General features: G+C 51.9%; 1 protein-coding gene across 1 annotated transcript; it reads right to left on the reverse strand.

Annotated features, from left to right (window-relative positions):
• Positions 1 to 117: 117 nt before the first annotated feature.
• On the reverse strand, positions 118 to 15,859 carry XRRA1 (X-ray radiation resistance associated 1). Its single transcript, XM_052813018.1, has 17 exons — positions 14,573 to 15,859; positions 13,323 to 13,477; positions 12,982 to 13,053; positions 12,134 to 12,206; positions 11,346 to 11,443; positions 9,677 to 9,810; positions 8,943 to 9,041; positions 7,595 to 7,854; positions 6,537 to 6,577; positions 5,642 to 5,758; positions 4,503 to 4,596; positions 3,682 to 3,800; positions 2,994 to 3,254; positions 2,249 to 2,414; positions 2,011 to 2,123; positions 1,308 to 1,413; positions 118 to 468 (listed from the first exon to the last, which is right to left on the reverse strand). The coding sequence occupies exons 1-17, from the start codon at positions 14,664 to 14,666 to the stop codon at positions 227 to 229; spliced, it is 2,244 nt and encodes a 747-aa protein (XP_052668978.1). The 5' UTR covers positions 14,667 to 15,859; the 3' UTR covers positions 118 to 226.
• Between the last annotated feature and the right edge of the window lie 78 nt (positions 15,860 to 15,937).

The raw sequence follows: 15,937 nt of genomic DNA on the forward strand, positions 1-15,937 counted from the left end.
ACTGCAGAGTACAACAGGGAGCAGACATGGTTTTCATGTGCTGTCATTGCAGCGTGGTGGCTGTATCGGTGCTTCCAAGCTGGTAGTCGCTGTCGTCGTCATGGCACTGGATTTTCCAGCCTCAGGAGGGGAAAAATAGCTCCAAACAAGTTACAAAATAACATACATGTTATCCAAGAGGACCAAGATGTGGGATGCTTTATTCAACCCCTGGCTGTACTGCGGACTAAACTTTGGGCACCTTCTTGGCCACTCTCTTCCTTGGCAGCTGTAGCTGTTTGGGGCTCCCCTGCTTGGATGTTGCCTCTGCGAGAAGGGCTTTTACCACCTGCACCTCGTCCGACGGCTTGGCCATCTCCTCACCGATGGCTGCAGGGGGGATCTCAAACACCTCCTGGAATTCCTCCATCAGCTTCCGTGCCTCCCGGTATGCCCTGGGTCTGGATTTCCTCTTTTGCAAAACAGACGCTGGAAAAGGCCAGGGGTGAGAGCAAGAGCAATGGGATGGGCCAGCTCCTTGGCTGCAATATTTGATCTTCCCTCCCGTGCCTCTGCCTGCCAGCGGCCCCAGCTCTCTCCCGTCCCCGCAGCACGGGGCACGTCACCGTGGCAGGGACACAAAGGTGGCTGCTGGGATGCAGCTCTATCCTGGCACCCACACAAAACACATAAGCCCCAAAAGCAAAGGCACCGGTGGTCTTGAGCAACTCAAGAGTGAGACAGATGTGCTGGGCTCAAGCCTGGGCAGTGGCTCTTACTATAGCCTGCAAAAAGTGCCTCAATTTCTTGCCTCTTTTTCCTCCTCTCTTCCCCAGTCGGTGCAGGGAAAAGAGAGCACTGGGGAGTAGCCAGGTCCTGCTTGCACTAGCAGTTCAGGATTGTACCACCATCGGAGCTGGGATGGAGATAAAACATGGCCAGTGCTCGGAGGCCCAAGTCCTGCTTCATATCAGGGGGGCAAAACCACTTTTACTCCAAGGCTGTTCTCCCAACAGCTGGGTTTGGGGTGGGGTTAATCCAGCTGTGGATCTAAGGGACCGCAGCAGTGTCTGTTGCTTTTACTCCTCTGTTAACTAGTAGCCGGAGTATCGGGGTCCAACCTCGCGGTGGGCTGAGGATGTTCAGCCGACGAAGCCCTTGTCCTCTCTGCCGGGACATGGGGGGAGGCTGCTGGAATGGGGGGGACCCTCATTCCCAACTCGGCCGCACCCCAGGGCCTGGCCAGCTCAGGGACACTTTTACGTTCAGATCCTGCCCCTGCCTATGCGGTGCTGTCAACAGGAGAGACTGGGAATGCAGGAACATACCCAAGGGGACTTCAGTGATGGTCGAGGTGTTTCTCATGGCCATCAGGATTCCTTCCAGGACCTCCGCTCTTGTCTTGCGGGTGGGAGGGCCAGGCATCCTCCCATGCTGCAAGGAAGACCAGGAGGCTGCAGCGTGCCTCCCCTCCACCCTCCAGGCTGATAATCCTCCACCTCCTTTTCTTGCCCCCTCTCCCAAACTAACATGGGCCTGTGCATCTGCACGAGGTAGGTGAGACAGTCTCTTTTTTTTTGGACCAAGCTGGTGCAGTTTGGACATCAACTTAAGATTATTGAGCAACACTGGATCAGCTTTCCGCAACCGCAGAGCACTGCAGTGGATTCAGGCACTGGAATTCTACTACAACCCATCCCATAGACCCAGCTCGAAGGCCGTTTGCTCCATCTCCCTTGGGACAGGGCTGGCTTTCTCCAGGGGCTTGGTGACAAGCAGTTCCCCTCACGCTGCCCAGGGGATAGCACGGCTCTTGGCCATTTACCAGCCCCAGTGTGCTGAGCTGCCCCATCCCTGCAGGTCAGTTGCCATGGGAGCTGCATGCACTATGCCATGAGGGAGAGAACAGCGAGGCGCTGGGATCAGGAACTGGGGCCAAGCCCACGCTCAGGCTCTCAGCATTCATCCAAACACGTGGGTTGATCCAGATATAGATTCAACCAGTCTGCCTTTGGAACTTTGGCTCTTTACCTTTTTCTGAGGCACATAGGGCTTCTGCATGCTGTCCAGTTGTGGCTTGATGTCCCGGTAAACAAGGGGATGTTTCAGGATGTAGTACAGCGCCTGCACGTTTTTCTGTATCCCTGTGAACCGGAGGGAAAAGGGGACAACAAAAGCCTTTGCTGCTTCTTTCTTCGTCAGTGGACCATACTGCTCATCAACCTGCCAAGGCTTTTCTAAGCAGAAGCCCTCTGCTATCTTCACTCACCAACTGGTTCGATAAAATCTGGGTCTGTATCTCCACCGAGCAGCTCCTCATAGCCTTTGTATCGCTCTGGAACCACCTGGGAGCTTCCTTCTCCCCTCTGCTCACTCCTCTTCTCCAGCCTGCCCTCTGCCACAGGTCTCAGCAGGGGTCTGGACACATCCTCCACCTCAAAGCAGCAAAATAAAGGAATTCACAGCAGCCCTTTCTTACCAGTCAAGCTGATGGAGTCAGCCAGAGCCTGTCATGCTGTGGCCAGAGGTCTCACCCGGTGGCACTGAGCCACGCAGCCACCATCTCATCCCATCTCTGCTCAGCGGCACCGGACACAGAGGAGAGAGGGGCCATCCCCATCCTGGCACAGACTTTTTTTTTTCCCTGATAGTCCCAAGATTTTCAGGGAAATCAAGTCAAAAAGCTGCCCTGGTAAGCTCTAGGAGGAAGTTTTCCAGCAGATGCTGCAGGGACGATGCTGGACTGATGAGCTCCTGCAGTTGGGGCTACCCACCAAGCCAGCACAGCCCTGTGCCACCCTGCGAAATAGGCCACCAATTCTTGTTCTTGGTCACAACGTTGCATTTATGCTTCTTGCTAGTACTTCCTTAAATCCCTTGCAATGAAAGGAGGGTTATAACCACTGGTACCCACAGCACATGCACACAGTTCATTCACTTAGGAAACAAAGATCCATCCGTGGACCATTTCTGGACAAGCCCTGCAGTCCTGAACACTTACAGCCCGGCCTCACCTGCGTCATGAAGAAGGATGCAAAGTCGTCCTCGGCTGAGCCAGGAGGAGGCCCGGAGTCACATTCCCCTTCCCCCAGCGCCGTCCACTGGCTGCCAGCTGGGGTCACGGAGCTGGTGGGGGGCAGCGGCTGGGCCGGACTCAGAGGTGCTGCATCTCTCACAGCTTCTACCGCAGCTGGAAGCTGTTTCCACAGAAAGGTCTTGGCAGGAGCTTCCAGCATCAGCGGCTGCTTCGTGACTTTGGGGAGATGCGACGTGACCTGGGGAGAAGGAATGGATGTCCATGTATGCTGCCACGAGTGTCAGCGTGGGGTCGGGTCTGATGGCTGGAGGCTGCTCCTTACAGGACAGGGAGTGCCGGGGCAGCCCTGGCTCCAGGGACACCCTGGCAGCATCTTCAGTCCCATAGGATCCGTCAGCCAAGGCCGATGGGCAGGCCTGAACCCAAAAACCCAGTAACAAACCCTGCCTGGGGCAGCAATAAGGGGGTGGTTGGACTTCCCAGCCTTATCCTGAGCAAAATACCTCCAATCCTTCTCACCCTTCCCTCCATCCTTCCAAGCCCACTGGGATCCATGTGTCCCACCAGCTCTTCCCATGCTCCCCAGCAAGTTGGTTCCTAGGCAATCCTGCCCTGAATATTTCAGCAGGGGTTTCATCCCACTCCTGAAGCACATCCCTCCTTACCTTGCGGCTGGCTTTGAGAGGGATGGAGAAGTGCCACTTCTCCGGGGCTAGGCTCTTCTGTCGGACAAGTTTAATTCCCAGATTGTGCTGGAGGAGCCGAGTCAGCAGAGGCAGCTGCCCTGGAGGAGCAGAGGTTTACCAGAGCTGCAGGCAGCTGGTGGAGAGCCCATGCCCAGCGCCTTCACCAGCAGCACGCTGTGCCAACTAACCCCAGGCTCAGCTCAGGGACCACAGTAGAAGCCACCCAGTTTTGTAGGAAGGTGCTTTAGCCTTAAGAACATATATCAGACTGGGCTACGTGCCACCAAGGCCAGAGGAGCATTCCCGACCTGTTTTATTTACTAGTCTACATGTAGCTTGTGCAGGGGAGCAACACCATTGCAACGTTTCGTCAGTATCCTTCTGGCTACCTTCGAACATTGCCTGTTGAGGCCACGGGCACGTTTGGGGTTTATCCCTCCTGCTCAGACAGCTGCTGCAGGAGGAAACCTGGACCAACTTCAGACAAGCCCTTTGTGGCATGAACACCATTTGGAGAGCAAAATTTAGCCTGAGACTGCACTGCCGCAGTCACTGATGAGCTATTACGGACTTTGCTGGGGCTGGGAGCAGCAGCAGGGCATTAATGGTGTTTGCAAGAGCAGTGTTCATCTGCGTTGCTCTTTAGAGAGCAGAAATGATTAAAGCATCTCTTTGGGGGCCAGGGCCAGCATGGCTGGAATGTCTGAACACCAAAAGGCAACGTGGTCACTGTCCCAGAGAGCTAACAGTGAAGGAGGGACAGAGAAGGAGTGCCCCACAGAGCTGGGCTCATACTGTACCGCTCCGGGTGGTGGTAAGAGGGTTGTTGTGAAATGTCAGCTCCTTCAGGCACGGGAAGAAAGCTACAGGTAAAAGAGCTGTCTCATCTGCGATCTGCAAGATAAAATAGTTTACTGTTTGCTGTAAGCGCTGAGTCAAGCTGGAGGCTGTTGATTTTCTTCCCAACCCTCCCACCAAAGCGTGTTCCTCTAATGCCTGGGGACCCTGGCACTGGGCAGATACATGCAGTGGGGAGAAGGAGCAGGGACATGGCATCCCTTAACGAGAGATGCCCAGCAGCTCTACTGCCTGTGATTGCAGAGGACAGAGGCAGTGCTCCCCTCTCCCTCTTCCACACTACAGCCAGAGGACTGGTGCCTCCAACGCTCAGAAGAGCTGCAAGGTAGAGAGGCAGGACTTTTTTTTGCAGCTGCAGCTCTTCTGAGCAGGAAAAAAGTCCTGCCTCTCTACTCTACCATCCAAACCACAGCCTGGCCAGGGCATGGCAGCCAGAAACCAGCTCACCAAGGCAGTGACCTAAAACAGGGTGATGACACGTGGGGAACGGCAGCAGAGCTCACTTCGCAAGCAAGCAGAGCCACCCCATCACGTCCCAGGGGATGCCCCTCACTGAGCAGTGGTAAGTCGGCACTGACAGCTCACCCGGCTGGGAAGCAGCATGAGTTAAGCCCTGGGCAGGAGCCAAAAGCACCAGGAAGGGGAGGTTAAATGAATGTGTGTTACTTGTCTGTTGGGGCACACTGAGAACCCGATGTGACTCAGCAGGTAGGTATAACCTGGCACTAAAACAGCACTAAGTTCTTGATGAGGCATCACCATCCACCATGCAGCTCCAGCAAAGGATCAGTCCAGGAGGAGGGCGGTCCTTCACATATCCCATTCTCTGATTAAATCCCTGAATATGCAAGGCTTTAGACAAGCTGGGTGCAATTCAGCTGCCCAAATAGGTATCCTATCCCACCTGAGAGATCCTGGATGTCTGACACATTCCCCTGGGCTGGCAGATGGACACAGGAGCAGGGGAGAGCTGTGCCATTCTGCAGTGGCAGCTAAAGGCCAGGATGTCTCCCAGGGCACTAATGCCACGCTCAGGCAGCTGAACCTTTACACCTATCCAGAGCCACAGGACCCACGTCACCTTGTTGAAGGCCAGGCTGAGATGCTTCAGTTCAGGAAAGGGAGCACGAACATCCCTGTGCATGGAGGGAGCTGGCAGACTCTTAGAGACAGATGGTTCTCCCTCCCTGGGAACAACCTTAAAGAGAGGAGGAAGAAGGTGAGCAGAGACACTACTCCAGAGGCTCTGGTGGCAGAAGACACCTCCAGTGGCAGGATACCACCCTCCTGAGCCCAAACAAAGCTATAATTTGAAGAGCTTTTGGTTCAGACCCACTTCAGAGCTTGCCTTGTGGCAGCTTGGTTTGGCCTCTGCATTACTGTGGGAGCCCTGCAGGGAGTCACGTCAAATGCACCAAACTCCATCATTCAGCACTGAAAACATGCGCGGGCATGGGAGGAAGCAGCTATGCTCTCTGGCAGTGTGCGTGTGCATGCACGTGTGTTACACTAGAACATCCTGCAAGTGCTCAGCATCTCTGAAGCTCAGCCCCTTACTCAAGTTCTAATAAAAATCGGGGTCTTTGGCTTCAAACATCTCATTCTGAAGAGCATCATGTAAATAAATCTGAGGGGAAAAATTACAGGGCTAAGAATGAAAGAACTCCCAGCTCCTGAGCTTCGGTCCCCACCTGAGCCACAGAACACACTTCCCCGTGCAGGGAGGGCACACAGTCACAAGCAAATGGCAAACCAGGTTTTATTGGAAAGTGATATGAGTTTAAGCTCTGGTGTCCCTTGGTTATGGGAAAATTTGCTCCTGATCTCCCTGATGAGAGACAATACTCACTGCAAGCCTTGCAGGCACCCAGGGTCCTGTCTGTACCCACAGGCTTATTGAAACTCAGCTGAGAGGCTTGGGGAAGGAAAGTTTTGGAGCTCACACCCCAAATCACAGATCAGCCAACGGTTCTTACCAGCACTGGGCGTTCCTGAGGGTCAGAACTGAAAACAACCTCTGCAATGAAACACAAGCAAAATGAGGGTTTCTACGCGAAGCTGAGTGCTGGGCCAGCCCCAGCCATGGCAAGGCTGGGATTACCCTGGAAAAGCAAATCAGCATCAGGCAGGATCTGGCTCAACGGCAAGATGTGCCCAAGGTGAGGGGGAATCAGACCCACTGTAGCAGGCTTGCTGACTGCTCCTTCACTCCAGATGAGGCCCACATCCCTCAAACAATGCAGAAACCCTGCTACTGGCCTCAGGGCAGCCAGGAGCTCCCCACAGGTGGATTTTGATTTGGAGTCTCACCCGTGAGCACAAGGCCTTTCCCACATCATGCTGCTACCACCAGGCTAGCACCAGAAGTTGCACTGTTGCCTGCTCCACAAATACCTAACAACAGGCACTGCTGCAGCAAGCCAAGAGACAGGAGAAGTGCTCAGAGGAGCCCCACCGGCAGCCTCCATCACAGCCTGGTCTACACAGGAGACACCAGGCAGCCTCTGGATCCATCCCATCACGTGGCCCAGCATCACGCTTCAGTAAAGACATCCAGAGGGGAGAGCTGACCTACCCCAGGAATGCAGACCTGTGCATGGGCGACCTAGTCACACAACCTTCCTGCCCTCTGCCTGTCCAGCATCCACAGTAATCCACTTCCTAACCTGAATTATTTCCCCATTTTTACCAGTTTTCCTCCCAGTCAGCATGAAATGCCTCCTTTGGAGCAAGCTACCCTGGAGAAGGCCAGGAGAGAGAAAGGGGCGCTTCTACCCAAACCATGGGAGATTGTCTGGTTTAGGGTGATTCATGTCCAGTAAGCACCCATTGCTCCCAGGAAATTCAGAGGGACTGTACACATTTGCTGAACTAAAACGGTCCCATGTATCCCTCCCTCACCATTTTAATTTTGTCAAGCAGCTTCACTTACTAGTAAACATCCAGCAGACCCTTACCCTGACATAACTGAGCCCTCTCCCACTGAAACATCCCACGGTTTCAGTGCAGGCAAAGAGAGGCAGGCGCTGCTCACCCGTCCTGTCTGGATCCCTGTTGTTCTGTAACACGACATATTCAAGCTCTACTTTCTTCGCTTCCAGCTCTGCTGGCACCTCCATGTCCTCCTGCTGCGGCAGCCGGGGCTGCTGCCAGAGGCTGCTCAGAGACTTGTACCACTCTGCTCTGAAGCTGTCGCCGTCCAGCGCTGGGTGGAGGAAGAACTGCCGGTTCTCTGCTTGGTGCAGGTAGGGGACAGCCAAAATCCTGTTCCTGTCCAGATTCAGCTCCCTCAGGCTATTGGAAGAGGAACTGCATGAGAAACTCCACAATTGCTATCGGTGTACGCACCCGGCCATCTGTTCACCCTGGCACCTGCAGGGCAGGGAGCTGGCCCTCGACCTGCCTCCTCTCTGAGCTTCCCAGCAGCAGTGCAGAGGCATCCGTGACACCTCTCCAAACCCCAACCACAGGCTCAGTTCTTGGTGCAGCCTGGCATTGCCCCTGAAGCCAGTAACTTTGGTCCCCCACACCAGCCTGAGGGTCACCTAGCTCTAAGTTCACCTCCTGATGAGAATTTAATGGACAAGGAGACGTCCTGGCAGTTCATTAAATCACCCAGGGCTCTGAGGAGCTGTGGTCCTACTGGGATTCCATAAGAATGTTCCACCTTCCCATGGAAGTATAACATCACCAGTGCACTTGCCCAAGGTCACAAAACAGCTCAGGGAAGAGCAGAAACCCAAACATCCAGACTCCAGCCCTGCAGTCTCGTGCCTAAAGCTCGCCCACTCCCCCTCCTCTCAGGAACACTGTGGACAATGTGCAGTTTCCTCCAGGAACGTCTTGGCAGAGCCAGGGCAACAAGCCAGATCTAATTCACAGCACTGGAAGCACCAGGGGAACATCAGAAGCTCTCTGCACTGTCCCCAAACTCAGCCCAGCCCAGCTGAGGGGCATGCGAGTTGTCCCCCTTCCTAGTGACTCGTCTCTGGCTGAATCACAAAAGCCCACATTAAACAGAGGGACCTGATCTGCAGCCTTTCCTAGTGCTGCTGTGCTGAAATAATGATGAATCTGGGATGAAGAAGGGAAAAAGGAGAAAGCAACTGCCATTTCTCAAATCAGGCCTGGAGATCAGCAAACACCCAGGGCAGGAGCTGAATTACCAGCCACCTGCTGGGTTTGGCCAGCTTGTGCTTTGCAGCAGGCTGTTTTCTTCCGTTCAGTCCCATTTGCAATACGAGAGAGACTAAACAGGGAAGTATCTGAGTGAGTCACAAAGATTTTGTTTTTCATTTTAAGCCTGCTACTGTGCAACAGCTGACAGAGGCAGCTGCAAGCCCCCAAAAGCCAGAGCCATCTGCTGCCAGGTGCTTCCTTACCTGCAGAGATGAGACAGGCTCACAAAGACGCTTGGGTCTGACAGACGATTGTCATCCAGCGACAAGACCTCCAGAGATGGAAACCTTAAATGAGCAGAGCTGCAGATGCAAAGAGGCTCATTAATAACATGCTCAAGCAAAGAGAGGTGAAAAACACATCATTTGCTGTCACTGCTAGAAGATGTATCCACTGAGAGACTGGGCTGGGGCTGTTTTCATTCTTTTAATAGAAAACTGATATCCTACCTCAAAGCAGCTACATTGAATCAGTCCAAAGGACCATTTAGCTCAGCACTGTATCTTCAAGGATGGCAAACAGTGGATACCTTGGCATGGCAACTGTGGCTAAGCTATACGTGAAGGGTCTAATTAACAACAAATAAATAGCATCCTACTCACGTGGCTTGGCCACACAACAGGCCTCCTGAATCACTGTCCAGAGGTTCCTCTCCAGCTGCTGATGACAGCAGATACCTTGGGTGATCTGGAGCTGAGCTGGGATAACACTTCCCTGCCACCCAGCACCAACCATTAGGTTATTTGATCTTCCAGTTTGCAAGGGAAGAGCTCTGCTGCCTGGACTGATAAATCAATTCCAGGCTGCCCACCCTCACCGCTCACCACTGCCTTGCCAGCGTCACTGCTCCATCACCCTGCCTGCCTGCCCGGTGCATCCTGCCGGCATGCCGGCAGCTCCCTACCAAACCGAACCATCACTTGCTGTGTGCACTTACTCCCATGAGCCTGCCAGGTCCAGAGGCAGGGACCGAAGCCCGTTGGCTGTCAAGCGAAGGACTTTGAGCTGGGACAAATCTCCCAATGTCCAAATGTCCTGGGGGGACAAGTTATTGTAGGAGAGATCCAGATCCTGAGGGAAATAGAAGAAACAATCCCCTGGAGTAAAGAACAATCTCTGTTGGCTTTCCCCAGGTAGATATTAAATATTTACAGGACACTTTCAGTCATGCTACCACCTGCCCTAGAGTGATGCCATGAACATCTCTGACTTGCAGGGACTTACAGCGGTGGGACTCTGCACCTTGGCAGAAGTGCTCAGGGCTGGTCCCCCACTCACACATGTGACTGATGAGACAACAGCCAGGAGAAAGCCAAGGAGCAGACCCTGCTGGGAGCGAGGACAAGGATTTCTAGGATACGTGAACAGGAATAGCTTTGCTGGGGCATTAAAATAGGCTGCATTTTCCTAGGAGGAGCTCAAAGCACTTTCCAAATCAATTTAATATGAATTTCCAATCAGCCTTCCCAGGGCTGATTTCTCTAGGCTGTCAGTAAATGAGATCCCGGACACTGGTCATCAATGAAGCTGAGATCCACGGGGGCATGGCAGGAAGGAGAATTTAGGTAGGTCCCATCCCCACATTTCATAGCTGATGCCAGTGACAGGGCTGCTCACAGAGAGGCACACAGGGATAGACAGGATCAACCCTGGCCTCATGAGCCTTGGAAATTTGGTTACCCATCACCTGGGCATGTGCCCACTGACTGAGTCAAACCCTTGAGTGGGTTACCAACAATGCATGGGAAAAACGTGAGAGAAGCTCTCCTACATTTCATGGATTTGGGGACCTCCCAAAGCCTGCAGGCAGGAGGGAGGCCAGGATCCAAGCGTACAGACCTGACAGCTGAGCCACCAACAATTCTTTGAATAAGACAAGAAGAAAGAAACCTTTTAAGACAAAACTTTATATCCAGCAGCAATCAGAAACCAGAGAAATCCAGACAAGGACACCTCAAAGAGAGCAAACCTAGATAAAGTCAGTTCAGCTGAGCCAGAGCCTGAGATCTCTATAGCAGAGACCCACTCCAAGCTGGAGGGAAAGGACGACTAAAGCCATCATACCAGGCACAGTTGCTTGTTCTTAGGACCTGCTTTGTCTCTTTTTTAAAGAAAAAAACAAACTGACCCCTTTGCTGTGTTAGAAATGCAGCCCATAAGTTGGGGAAACTGCAAACACCTATCTGAAGAGGAGGAGGATGGAACGATGGGATGCAGAGAGGTAGAGCACAGTGTGGAGGGGGATGGGGAGCTGTCGGGGACCACACAGCATCAGGGAGGCGAGGGATGCCATGGGTGACTGACACACTGCAGGGAGAGGATCCTACAGCAAAGGGGGTAGCCCATCACAGGGGAAATGATTCCTGTGGCAAGGGGCTGAGCAATGGGGATCTGTGAGGGATTGCTCTGCAGGAGGAAGCAAGATGTGAAGGTCCTTGAGGGACACAGTGGAAAGGCCTTCCTGGAGTCACAAGGAAGCAGGAAGAGAGAATGACGCTGCAGTTTCAGAGAACTCATGCTGCAGGGACATACGTCAACGCTATATGTAGGCTTCAGCATGACAGCTGGTAGGAGATGAATAAGGTCTCAGAGCCCACTCATCTTACTTCCAAATGCAGGAAGTCTCCAGTGGTGATTTTCAGATTTCTTAGTCTGTTCAAGGAAAGTTCCAGTTCCCGCAGTCCTGGAAACTTCCGAAATGGCTCTGCAAGGGTGGAAAAGAAAATGCTCCAGTGAGTGAAGAACAGCAGTGACAGAACAAACCATGTCTTATCTCGGCCTGGAATGGACCAAAACCAGCAAGAACGAGAGTACTAGTATTATCAGTGGGCATGTTTGAAAGAAAATGCCAGCTCAGTTAGATGGTTGGCCGTACAATACACGATGCATCACCAACCTACTCCTTAGACATCTGGTTTGCTTTCATGCATTTGCTCTCCCGCCCAGATTGGATTATTGCTTGAAGCCACTAATGACACATTTAGCTTATATGTTTTACTAGTTATAAACGGATTTCCATTTTTTCTTCTTCAAATTAACTGAGCCCATGACACTGGATTTGGATTCACCTCCCAGTTCTACCATTAACCTTCTGAGCCTTTGGGACAAGTCATTTCATTATTCCATGCTTCTATATATTAAATGGGGATTTTCTTTGTAAAGAGCTTTGTTTTCTAATAATGAAAAGGATACCACAGTGGCACACAATTATCATTACAATAAAGGGAATTAGCACAAGGATTTCAGCTCAGTAACAGGAAGGAAGCAATTCTGCAAAAAAGTACTGCATGCGTATCTTAAACCTCTTTGTAAAGCTCTAGACCTTTGTTCAGACAAGCATAAGCTTCCCCAGCTTGAAATGCAGCGTCTATTTTTTGGTAATGCAATCCCTTACCTAGTGTCAGCAGGTTCTCAGCAGCATTTATGAAAGCAACGCAATCAAATTTCTCAAAATCATCCTCTTTAGCCTGAAAAATACAGAAAAAAGAAATCATCCCACTCCAGCCCTAAACGGATCTGAAACAACTGGATCTCTCCTTTTCTCAGAATGCTTAAATCATAGCATTTCCCATAATTAGGTCTTCATTTGTTTTTCTGACTAAGGAGAGCACCCCTCAGAGTATGCATTTAATGCACAGCTGCCTCAGCGACCAACATCCAGAAGACCTGGATTAGTTGAGCCCCAAAGCAAAGTGTGTCCTCACTACTGACCTCGCTCCCCTACGTGTGTCGCAGGGCTCCTGGGCCATATCTCATACCTATGTGTGACCCAACAAACGTAGCCATCCTACGATTTAGCACATCTGTCCTTCAGAGCACCAGGAGGGAAGCCTAAAAAGACCCTAAAAACCTATCAGCACCTCAGCTCATTTTCTCTTTGCACTGCAAGTTAGTTATGAACCCAAATAAAAGTCGCTTCTCAAGCTGAAGTTGAACTCCTACCAAAGCTGAGATAAACATCCCTAAACCCAAAGAAGAGCATTTTTGCAAGGGGATGTAAGTGGGGAAGGATCTACAACTGATGAAGACCAAGTTAATTTATGTTATGAAGACACGATCCAAAAGTTTGTAGGACAAATCCTCCAAGCCTGTTCACAGCTGTCTGGCCCACCTTCCTGTACAGGAAATATGCCTGCTTCTAATGTGTGTCTTCTCTGATCTCTGGACACTCATGTGCCAGCATGGTGAATTTTTCAACTTTTAAGGCAGTTCCTTAATGCTTCCTGAGTCTCTGATACTCACAGAGACCAGATTTTGGCTGCTTATGTTCACAGAGCACAGGTCAGAGGGGTTCTTCAAACAGTGGTGCTTCATCTGGGAAAAAAACAAAGAAAACCCCACAAATGGTTAGTCCTACAGCAATTCTCTATGTCGTGTCCTGGGACCTGAGCCCCAAAACCAGACCTCAGCTACCCCCAGGTGAGGGGGGCACCTGGTGCCTTGGATCATGGGAAGGGGGGAGAAGGTGGCACGGAGATGGGGAGGGAGAGGCAGCTGCAGAGTCCATCCACCAGCAGGATCTCCCCAGCTGCACAAAGTGCTATCAGGAAGTTTAGGCAATAACAGAGGAAATCTGCACTGACCAGAAATGGCTCATCTAGGACACTGTCTTTGTTATTTTCTTCCATGGAGGCAGACTCTGGGGGCTTTCTCCTCTGCTGTGGTGTCTTCCCGGTGGTCCCCTTCTCAGTCCAAGCCCTCGGGGTAGCTCTGCGTGTCAGCACCCAGCGCCCAGACCCTGGCACAACAACGGACCAAGGCAGAGGAGATGGTATGGTGAACATGCAACCCTCTAAATGTGCCCTTCTCAGAGTAGCTGCACTCTGCCTGGTGTTTCAGCCTAACACTGAAATCCATCATTTTAAAATCCCCTATATTAGGAAATACTAGAGTATAAAATGTTCAGTGACCATAAATTTAAGGTAGGAACCTTAAAGCTATAGCCAGATCCACGGAAAAGGAGAAACGTGCTACTTTATAGATGGTAATAGAGCCATAGGTTGCAGACATGGAAACGTGGGCTGGAAGAGCCTTCTGGAGATCTCCAATCCAAACTCCCACCCAAAGCAGGATCATCAGCAATGTTAGATCAGTCAGTTTTGACTTTGTCTAGTGATTCTACCACCTCCCAGGGTAACCTGGCCCAGAGCTGCACCTCCTCCCAGCAAAGAATTTTCTCCTAACGTCCAACCTAAACCTCCCAAGGTGAAATTTTTGGCTTAGTTATGCCATCTGCCACCATTAAGAGGAGTTTGTAGCTGTCCTTCAGGTAGCTGTAAGCCACAATCTCCCCTTGGACTCCACTTGGCCAGATAAAAAACAAACTCAGCACCCTCAGCCTCTCCTAGAAAGTCTTGTGCTCCAGACACCTGACCAGCCTGGTAGACCTCTCCACCATTTCCCAAATCTTAGAAGACATTTCTGCTATTTCTAAGAATTTCACCAATGTAAGTCTCAAAGCCCAGAGAAAAAGGAGAAGCTCTAGCTCAGAAAAGCTGTTGGAGAACCACGCCGTGCTAGCCACATGCCTGCCTGAAGCTTCCCTCCTGCTGGCATGTGGAAATGGCTGCTGGACCCCTCATTTAACATGTGTCCTAGACATCCTGCCCTCTTCATTTCAATGAAGCATTAAACAATTTTAAGACTTTCTGGGCACTGTTTTAAGTTCTGTTATCAACTGTTATCTGTCATCAGCTGGGATGTTGATACGAGAAACCACAGCTGAATGTACCCTCTATCTGGCCCAACAACAGGGTGGATGGTGGACCTGCCCCTATGGACACAACACTGTTCTGCAGGGTGACTTCACCAGCAGCACTTGAAGAAGCGTCACCTTCTTTACTTGCACACAAAATGTTCCTGGCAGGGAAGCAGTTAGTTGCATAGTTGCTTCCATCACCCATTTTATACTGTCCTGTCATAGCCATCTTGACTGCAGCGTTCCTGGGGAGAGTGAGAAAGAAATAAATGGGTTAAAATTTTCACTGGCTCTAATATTACTTTGATTTAAACAGCTTTTTCCAAGTGTAGCCACAAATGAAGTGTTAGCCTGTAGGCAAAGGAACGCTGTCAGGGACACATGAGGAGCATCACCTCCTAAAACGGAGAAGTAAATGAGGTGCCAGGAATACATGCATTATTTTCCACCTCAAGATAGCAAAACGCAGACACCGGCGTGTGCGTGAGTCCAGCTGTGTGGACAATGACTCACGGGATTTCTGCTTTACCCCTCATTCCTCCTTCCCCTGTCTCCTTTCCCTTGGCACTTGTGGGGATTCCGGGAAAAGAACCACACCGGTCACCGCTCCCCACACCTCAGAAATAAACTTCAAAGGCACTGCATCGCTCTCATCCTGTGCCCCTGTAGCGGGACATGGTCTCCCAGTGCCATCTGATGGTGTCTCCACACCCAGACACCGCTCTGACATACCACAGCACAGTTTGACTATGGTGTTTTTGCACGGTGCCGGTATTTGGGGTAGCTTTCCCCTGCAACAGGCGCACGCTGTGTGTTCATGCACCAATATAAGCGGGAGGGCAGCTGTGTGCAACGTTGCCATGGCATGGCACTGGCGCTGGCCGGGCAAAACGCTGCTTTGCCACCACGCAGCGACGCTCAGTGCAACACAGATGCTGGCACTGCCGGTACACCGAGATGGCATTGGCATGAGGTACACCAGGACACCGGCTGGGGCACACACCTGTGTGTCCTGGTACACACTCTGATACACACGCAGAGCCCCAAATCTACATGAATCTGTACAACCCCTACACACACGCTCCCCACGCATACCCCACTCACGCGCACACCCCATCGTGAACACGCACCACCCTCACTCCTGACACACATCCCCGTGCCGGTTCCCCTACCCTGACACACACAACCACCACACGTACACCCTCACGTGGACACCCATACACACACCACTCACACAGCCGCACACGTACTGGATACACCCCCACACGTGAGCCCATACACCCACACATCCAACACACGCTCCTGCAACTACACCCCCCCCAACACACACCCAGACACCCCAGCTGCCCACGACCACCCTCGCACACCCCTTTCCCACATACACTCCCACTCATCCCGTTGTATAACACCCCCCCAGAAACACTTAACACACGCATCTATACACCCTGCTGACGTGTACCCCTACACACCCCCACACAGTTACACGTCCACACCACCCAC

This window comes from Harpia harpyja, chromosome 17 (genome assembly GCF_026419915.1).
Source record: "Harpia harpyja isolate bHarHar1 chromosome 17, bHarHar1 primary haplotype, whole genome shotgun sequence".
In the NCBI taxonomy this organism is placed as follows: Eukaryota; Metazoa; Chordata; class Aves; order Accipitriformes; family Accipitridae; genus Harpia; species Harpia harpyja.

Bases quoted from the DNA above. Each gene is read 5' to 3' on its own strand.
- XRRA1 (XM_052813018.1), bottom strand. From the start codon at position 14,666: ATGGCTATGACAGGACAGTATAAAATGGGTGATGGAAGCAACTATGCA. The intron at 13,478-14,572 runs GTGACGCTTCTT...TTGTTGTGCCAG, and splicing joins TTTGTGTGCAAGTAAAGAAG to GGTCTGGGCGCTGGGTGCTG. The intron at 4,597-5,641 runs GTGACGTGGGTC...TTTATCTTGCAG, and splicing joins TCAGCCTGGCCTTCAACAAG to ATCGCAGATGAGACAGCTCT.